The sequence below is a fragment of the Aplysia californica genome, unplaced genomic scaffold, assembly GCF_000002075.1.
Source record: "Aplysia californica isolate F4 #8 unplaced genomic scaffold, AplCal3.0 scaffold00755, whole genome shotgun sequence".
NCBI classification, from domain to species: Eukaryota; Metazoa; Mollusca; class Gastropoda; order Aplysiida; family Aplysiidae; genus Aplysia; species Aplysia californica.
In genome coordinates, this window is record NW_004798025.1 from 243,685 (window position 1) to 252,964 (window position 9,280).

At 40.7% G+C, this 9,280-nt stretch overlaps 1 protein-coding gene across 3 annotated transcripts in view; it reads left to right on the forward strand.

Moving 5' to 3' along the window:
* Nucleotides 1–678: 678 nt before the first annotated feature.
* The window catches only part of LOC101856382, an 11,274-nt gene continuing 2,672 nt past the window's right edge, over nt 679–9,280 (forward strand). Inside the window, exons 1-3 of one of the 3 annotated variants that reach the window (XM_005109197.3) lie at nt 679–1,026; nt 4,232–4,387; nt 7,941–8,132. In XM_005109197.3, the coding sequence (XP_005109254.1) occupies nt 4,269–4,387; nt 7,941–8,132 (311 nt within the window). In that variant the 5' untranslated portion in view covers nt 679–1,026; nt 4,232–4,268. Of the gene's footprint in view, nt 1,027–3,012; nt 3,091–3,112; nt 3,134–4,231; nt 4,388–7,940; nt 8,133–9,280 lie in introns of those variants that run through there. The other 2 variants (XM_005109198.3, XM_005109199.3) reach the window with 2 other exon arrangements.

The following is a 9,280-nucleotide window of genomic DNA, read 5'->3' on the forward strand; positions in this document are numbered from 1 at the left end:
AAACACACACACACACACAACACACACACACACACACACACACACACGACACACACATGGATCTGGTGGTACAACTGGCCAGTGTATGACAATGGTGAGATTGGTCTAGGGTTGCTCTGTTCATCAGAATGTAGGCAACATTAGGTCTTACGTTATGTATTGTTGAAAGACAAGTGGGGCATTTGTCTAAAGAAAGGGTACCAAATGACGGTCTATATTTTCATCTCTGTAACGAGCCTCTGTCAGTATCCCGTTGAGTCCTCTTAGACCTGATTTTGTGAATTTGAAAATTGGGGTGCTTAACTTGAGATGAATTTCTTCGCAAAAAAGAATAATTAAATAAAATTTACATATCTTCGTGAATTTTTCTTTGATGTATCTGTACTTTAGAAAAGAAAAATGGTTTATTTACTGAAAATTCGTTTGAGAGTAGATTTTTTAAAACTTTGCCTGCACTCTTTCTTTTTCCTTATGTATTTGCTGTGCTGTGTTAAAACCATCTTCATGCTATTCACAGTTAAGAAAAAATAGAGACTAATTCAACAAATGTTAAGCCTTTTTTATATGAATTTTCCCCAGAGCGCAATGTCCGGCATCTTGAGCGGAAAGTTACCCAGAAAGATACGAGACTTGACACTCGTTTTTCAGGATGTGAAGAAAGTGGGAAAGGGGTGTCAGTCGCCCTCTGTTTGCCGTGAGCGATGTGTCATTCTTTGCCCAGTGATCATTGCGTTAAAAAAAAAACGCAGAAAGAAACAGAGGAGGACCAGCGACAGGCTCAAGGCAAAGTGATTCATTCTTGCATTGATTTCCAAGAAAAGGAAAGGGCTCACGGTCCGTGTGAAAGCATTGCGTCCTCTGAACAGGATATCAGGTGGATGTACAATGTAATAAGGCTTGTTTTGGGTGGCCAGCTGAGTAAGTTCACGTACTCGACGTAAACATTCGCGATCAGGAACCTGTATATATATAAAGAACGACTTTTCGATACCATCTGGAACTTGCTGTTGTCTCTGTTGGTATAAGGTGAGCCTCTGAATAACCAGGGTCATATCTATAATAACTTAGTTGAACGTGCGCTGTCACAGTTGTAAGTCTAGTGTGTACCCCAAAGGTAGTTAATGTATTTCGCAAGCCAACTCATTGTTAAAATTACCCTTGTGTTGCAGCAGTATTGTTTTTATGTGCATCCCTCGTGCCATATGTCAAAAATTTGATTCTTAAAGGATTTGTTTTGTTTTATTTTATTTAGAAAAGGGGATCTTATTCTTTCTTTTTCTTTTACAACTTTTGTTCCCTCTCGATGTCTAGCTTTTAAAAAATTTGGTCACCTGTACCAGAAAGAAACAGAAAGTGAACGTAAAGGACTGATGTTGAATGTGAAGAAAACAGAATGCATAGTAACGTCTAAAAAAGCAGCAAATCCTATTCGCAATCTCATTAGCAAAGGCGAAAAGATCAAACAATTCCACCAGTTTGAATATCTAGGGTATATAATAACATCTGATACCAAATGTTCCACAGAAATAGAACGGATAATTGCAATGGCTACGGCCACTTTCAATAAAATGATCCCAATCTTGAAAAATAGAAACGTCCCAATGACTGCCAAAATGAAAGTCTGAAATGCTATGTATGGTCAACCCTTCTATACGGCTGTGAATGCTGGACAATCACAAAAGACAGTGAAAATTAAATAGAAGCAACAGAAGTGTGATTTCTTTGGAGACTGCCGAGAACATCGTGGGAGAAAAAGAAATCAAATGAGGTAGTGTTTAATGAGGCCCACTGTTTAAAAACTATCAGGAAACGACAAATGCAGTTTTTGGAACACCTGAATAGACATTAAGGTATTGAACATTTAGCTCTCACTGGCAAAATCGAAAACAAACGAGGCAGGGGCATGCCTAACGCAACCTACTCAGGAAAGCTAAACAAATGGGTAACGGGGAAAGATCAAGAAAACGTAGCTTTTTTAAGAGCATTCTAGCAAAGGAATGAATGGAGAACCATGATCGCCGAGGTCTGTCACAGATCTGGCACTAGGTGATGATGTACCACCAGCAGTAACTGTGATGTTCCATAGAGTGTGTTGTCCATGTTTTTTATTTATATTTTTTAAATATTTTTTAAATATTATTTTTATTTTTTTTTTGGGGGGGGGGGGGATGAGTGTTAAACGGCGCTCGCAACTGCCTGAGGTCATTAGAGCGCGCGGGATGCATTTAACATTTTCAGTTGGTTGGAAACTTTGAATTTTGCCTAAGTGGCGGCCGAAGCACACTCTTTTATCGATTTTGGACCACCAAGGAATCTTTAATGTGGGCAACTTATACACGGGGCGTCCGAGATTTTTCACCCTTGTCCGAGTAGGCTAGATTTTTCCTACCATAAGATCTGGGATGTGGCTGAAAGACAGCAGTAAGAACGGGCCAAGGAGTAACAGTAGAAAGGCTGCAGAAAGAGTCAGGAACCCAGAGGAGGGGGTAAAGTTGGTGAGCGGATGGGGGTAGAAAGTGGAGACGAATGTAGACGACAGAATATTGTTAGAGAGCAAGAAAGGATGTGAAAGAAGAAAATTTTAGAGTGGAAAATTTTCCGTCACTATCCAGATTCGACAAGACGAATGAGAGGCGAACACATTAACCTCTAGACCATGAGAGCCCCAGTTGTCAATATTTGGTTTCGGGGGTAGAAATGTAGCTGTGAAAATATGTCATTTAGGGTTGAGCAGTGGAACAAGTGATTATCAACAGCCCAATAATTATTATGTGTAGTCCCTCAAAGTACACATTGGGAAAGCTCTGGTTTTATTTTGTTTAAGTGGACGTTGAGCTGCATAATAATAATATGTCCAGTTCGCACACGGAACATTGTGGTCTGTTCCTTTCTCTGGAGGTCGTTGGTGTTGTCATTTATTCGTTTGTTGTTGTCACATGTTTAAACATTGCCCTGCCTGTCTTTCCCAAGGCCTATCTTCCTCCAATCTTGTTTATTGTTTCATTTGATGAAATGTTTTGCAGTGTGGTGTGAAGTTGGAGTGTTAGGCTGTTCATGTCTTTTGGCAAGTGCAATGGCTGTCATTTCTAGGTGTGTTTGAGTTTGAGTGTTCGGGAATTCACTGCTTCACCAGGTTGATACCAAAGGATGTTTTGATTGTTATTTTTTTTTTATCATAGTTGCTAGATCTACATTCCTCCCCTTAGGCTGCACGAATTTCATTTGAACTTCCCTTGAAATTGTACGAATTACAGATTTTATTCTACTACAATAAGTGACTAGTTTAATAAGTTCAGGTGGTAAGACCCAAACAGTACATGAGTCAGATATACGTTCTAATGACAGTTATTTTCTTTTCTACTTCTTGCAGGACGGTAAAAAAATCACAATACTCTGTGCTTTTTGCAGAATGAGAGTCAAAAACTGCGCGCAGAATACACAATACTGTTTTGATTGCTATCTTTTCTGAATCATAGTTGCTACATTCCTCCCATAGGCTGCTCGGATTTCATTGGAACTTCCCTGGAAACTGTACGAATTACAGATTTAATTCGACAACAATAAATGACTAGTTTAATAAGTTCAGGTCGATCTTCTTTTTCATCACTAAAAAAGTCGTCAGCAGCAAGTCAAGACGGTCAAGGAATGGCAATTTAATTGTCATTTTGTGGCTTCATTCTTTCAAAGAAAATTTCCTTTTGCTAAGAAAATAAACTTTTTTGGTTTTATTCTCACTTTTCTAATGACCTTTGGGCCTCAGGCACTTCTGCAGATATTTAGGTGAACAGCGATTTGCGCTTTATTGGCTGCTCATGGGGTTTTTTGGGGGGGGTTTTTGGGGGTGCTTTTTTTTTGGGGGGGGGGGGTTCTAAGTGGGTTGGGGTGGGAGGAGGGGCATAGTGACAGACCATTGCGTCCCTAGCAAACTACTCAAGCAAAGACGCAAAATCCGAAAAACAACCACAACGATGCACACGTCCAGGTCAAGGGCAAACTATACAAATTACGAGGTTCGCGTGGCTGAACTCACATCCCAGTCTCGTAGCACGTGAGAAAAAGCAGTAATCAAAGTACAAAAAAACCCCAACAAAAAATTACGGTAACCACAATAATTGGGTCCCTACAATACACATTTTTAAAAGAAAAACATAAACAAAGAACAAAAATAAACAGAACAGTCTTTCTATGTCGTAGTTATTATTTATGACATGTGTCTCATTTGGTCATCAAGATTCCCTTTAACTTCAACTGTCAACTGATCCTGCGAGATGTTCTCCTCCCTGCGGCTGTTGGTTATGTGTGTGGTTCTCGCCGCCTTCGTACATCACACACAGGCTTGGTGGTGGTTAGGAAGATGGTGGTATGGTTACAGAGATGTTGCTCCTCCGTAAGTTTTTGTGTATGTGTGTGTGTTTGGTTGTAGTTGTTGCTGCTGTTGTTGTTGCTGCAGTTGTTGCTGTTGTTGTTGTTGTTGATGATGATGATGATGAGGCAATGATGCTTTTGTTGTTGTTGTTCTTTGTTATTGATGGTGATGTTGTTGTTGTTGTTGTTGTTGTTGTTGTTGTTGTTGTTGTTGTTGTTGTTGTTGTTGTTTCGTTTTGTTTTGTCCTGGTTTTTTAAAAATACGATTAGTTGTTTTTCGTTGTTGCTATTGTTGTTTCGTAAACGCATAATGTTTTAGACGACACATGCGGTTTGTTTTCAAATTTCTCAGCAGCTATTGTTGGATATGCATTTTTCTTAAAGTGTATTCTGCATCAAGGGGTCCCTTTCTACATGCCGTGCAGTAAAATGGAGAAACCACACCGTGGGGAAAATTTGTACAATTCATGCAGCCTGATTGACAGCACATTACAGAATTGGAATACATTGTCAATGTAATTCTGTTCCAAAAGCCAAATGCAAAGTTCATGTTGGACAGGATATGGTGTGGAGTTAAAAAGAACTCGTCGAACTCTTTAGGTTTTGAATCTGATTTCAACCCCGTCGCTTGCAAAGTCCTTCTGCTTACCTTACACTTAGCCGCAGTGCTTACAAAGCTTTAAAAAATATATAGCGTACCCATTCGTCATTCATATGACGTCTTGCTATGTTATGTAAACAAAGTTCGCTTGTTTTGAATCCGGATCCAATGGGTGAAAGTTGTCGTTTTTTCGCCCAAGGGCATCCTGCCCCGAACCCCTGCTCTCCACTTTTACCCCCCCCCCCCCCCCCCCCAACAACAACAAAACAAAACAAACCCCAAACAAAACAAAACAAAAACAGGATTGAAATTAGCCTTCTAAACAGGTTTTTAAAAAGCCACCTCTAACCCTTTTAACAAAGGAACCCAGTTAGCATTAATCTCCCCCCCCCCTCCCAATCCCCACCACCACTCGCAGCCGTCGACTGCAAAAAGAAAAGAAATAAATTATCGGCGACTGGGCTTTACCTACTAATGTGTGTTGCTTCTCAACATTTCCCTTTTTTTCGGTTAGTGTTTTAGGGGCGGTGGCAACTGCATAAGGTCATATGAGCGCGCTTTTCCTTTTCTTAAAGGAACAATCGTAAATGCAAGTTTTGTGTGTCCCGACAGATGTTTATCATAATACTGGTTGTTGATGTCGTTGTTGTTGTTGTTGTTGTTGTTGTTGTTGTTGTTTTAACATTGTTGTTGCAATGGTTTTTGATGGTGGTGATGGTGGTGGTGGTGGTGGTTCGGTGATGACACGGCTGCTGCTGTTGCTGATGGTGAAGATGATGGTGATGATGATGGTAGTTGCACTGGTAGCAAAATCAAAATAATATCACCCCTCCCCTATTTTTCCTTCCTTTCTTAAGCGGGAAAAGTCGGTTGCCCTAATGTACACGTCGTCACTCTCATAAGATAAAGGCCCACGTCATTTTAGCCTTTTTAAGAAAATGAGACAAACCTTTTTCTTTCGAACAATTGACTCGGTTGGACTCTTAAATTCTGGTATACTCAATTGATTTTGTATTTGGGTTTTTTCTTTTGTCCAAGTGAACTGTATACCCGCATGACAATGTATGCTCATGGCACAAGGGCGTGAATCGCGTCTCTCTTCGGAGTTTTGGGATCGCATCTCGGGGCCCTGAAAATCAAGCCAGAAAAATCGGGACCCCAAAGCCATCAATATTATAGCCTACAAATTCTATAAAATCAATGGAGTGCATACTGAACAGAGGAGAATTTTTATCGACTATCTGTCTCGGTCTTTCTTCTGGGATGTCGTATCACTCTCGGTCCACGTTGACCCTGACAGGTAGGGTCGAAGCTTGCCTCCACGATGATCTGTGTCGACGGGTGAATAATAATAAAAAAAACATCCAAAAAGACCCAGGCTACATATTTAGATTTCAAACTTATGAATAAGTACGGACGTAAAAAAAAAGCAGGACAGGACGCACAGGTTCTGTTTTACGTTGCGGGAAAAATCATTTGTCTTTTGAAGAAGTGAACATACGACATGTTAGTGTCAACGCGGACGAGGTTGAAGTGGAGGGAGGTAGAATGGCCTAGTGGTAATGAACAGATTGTGTAACTGAGAGTGGATAATGACTGTGAACACTGAGACAGAGAAAGCCGTATTGTAGGATTGAGTTATTGAGGAGTGAGGTTAAGTAGACTGTTAATGTATATCGTTCGTGCATGGGCTATATATAACAACGTATGCAGCGACAGGATAAAAACTGCTAGGCTTTGGAGATGAGCCAACACGATTTTGGGTGCTTTTTGGGTTCTACTAAACAACACATACGGGCTATCGAGAAAGAAAAGAAAACAATTGCACCAAAATGCCCGACCTATTGGTTAAATTCGAATCCTGCTTAAAGTAAAACGGTATGTTACGGTAATGCAAGGTATGGAAACCCCTTTTTCAGTACAATAATGTTGGGCCGTCGTACGGTCGGAATTAAAAATTAATTCCAGCCCAAGGAGCTTAAAACAAAACTTCCTTGTTCCTGCACAAAACTGAAACCACTTTAGTAAAAAATAAAATTTCTTTAGGCAACCTTCAATATAGGTACATGGCTGCCAGCCAGGCAAAGGATGACTCCTGATGTTTTTTAGTTCTATATAAATAAATAAAACGGCCACATGCGTAAAACCAACCACACGGTTATATATGAAGCTATTAGCCTCAAGTCAGTTACTCGTGAGCTCAGAGCTCGAACAGGGGTACGAGAAGCCATTGATAATAATATACTCAACTGGCAGGATCTTTGCCGTTTAAAAAAAAAAGTTTTGCTTTGAAACAATTTTGCTTTGTTTTTTCTTTTTCTTTTTCTTTATGAAAATGGACATACACTATAATAGTAGCAGTTGACCTACCTGCCCTCAAAAACAAAGTTGACAGTCAAATATAACAAGAGGGAAGGTAAGAAGGAGATGAGCAGAGTCCACCAGTGACGTCTGCTTTCTGATCACGAGATACACACACTGAACTACACGCTCTCTGTACCCTATTATGCGTGACAAGCATTAGTTTTACTGTTTTCTCAACACAGTGTGGAATAATATTTCTTAAAGTGGGAGGGGAAACGGTTGGTGGGGGGGGGGGTGTTCCAAGACGATGTCACAGCGGGCTTAAAGAATGATCCACGTACCTTGGGTATGCTATTCCAAGGTTAAAACACTTGTCAGCTTCGTTGTAACCTAGTGAGGTCTCTTTCAGCGGGGCGCTGACGGTGTACTTTTGTTTCCCTTTTCAAATAAAAACTTTCTTCGAAACAAAAAATGCGAAATGGTATAGGTTTAACGCACCTTGTAGCTGTCATCTGTTAAGTTATTTCTTAACAAAGCGGGTCTAAACGTTCTGCTGGCAGTAAGAAAGCAATGTGTTATCACAAAAAACAAAAACAAAAGCAAGAACAAAAACAAAACAAGCAGTCAGAACTGACACAACTATCTTAATCCATTGCTATATTATTAACAGAGGAAATAGGTGCGTGGCTATTGAGGACAGGGGCCCATGTGGCATCTGCCGCTACCCCATTGACGTCACCATCAATGTCAAGAACGAGCTGACAGACTCGCCGTTTAAGCTGGAGGAAACTATTCGACAAGAGCCACAGCAGACGCTGATTCGTTTCCTGGAAAGAGCGGTTGAGCAAGACATCCAATTCAAGTGAGGACTGAATCCTTTCACCACCTCAACCCCTCCCCCCCCCAAAAAAAAAAAAAAAAACCAACAAAAAAAAATTTTATTTAAAAAATTGAAATTAAGAATTAAAAATTCCCCAACCCTCTCTCCTTTTTTCTTTTTGTCTTATGGTTTTCCAATTTTGAAACATGTAAACTTTTGCTCATAAATACACCCCCCCCCCCTCGCCCCCATAACTGTCTGTCTGTCTGGCTGGCTGGCTAACTGGCTGGCTGGCTGTTTAAATTTGAGTTTTCTTCTTTCCTTTTTATACGAAATGTTACACTCCATCTCTCTCGCTCTCCTTCTTTGCTTATGCGCATATCTCTCTCTCTCTCTTCTCTCTCTCTCTCTCTCTCTCTCTCTCTCTCCCCCCCTCTCTCTCTCTCCCCTTTCTCTCTCCTAGTTTTCTTATCTATTTATCTCCCTCAACCCCTGTCTCTCTGTCTTTCTCCACGTCTCGCTTTCTCCCCTTCTTTCTTTCTCCCCTCCCCCATCCCGGTCTCGTCATAAAACGGGGCACATAACGTACTGCTCATGCTTAAACGCACGCCCGTCTGGGGTTGTTTTTTTGGGAGGTTCTTTTTTCCCTTCGTTTCCCTCGTTATATCGTAATGCCTAACCGGTATAGAGCCAGGTGTCGAGCTGTTGTTCGTTAGGAATGTGCCTTAGCTTTGCTTACCTTCCGTAATGCAAAGGCATCGAGTGGTGAACTGGGAAGACGATGCTGAATAAAGTGGGCTTTCTGGTGTTTACTCCTTTCCCATCAAACATCCACTGTCCTTCCCTCCAACTTTTTTCTTTTTTGTATGTTACTCTCTTGTAACACATTGAATCTTCGGCACTCATTATGACCTGATTGTTTTGAAAGTGCAGCAAAACTTTTACTATAACTAATCTAAAAGCTGAATTAGGGCAGTTTTTACATCGGTCTCTATTGACTGGCAGAATGTCGTAAATTTTGTTAAAAGTAGGGCTTGTCAAGTACGTTGTTGCTGTTTTACTCATTTTGTACCTGCACGGTGTTGACTGGGGGTTGAAATGGATGTATTAGTGAGAAAATGTAATGGAGTGGGTTGGTGTTATTTTTAGACAGATTCATTGATGCTGTCTGGTTTGTTTTTTCCCGGGGG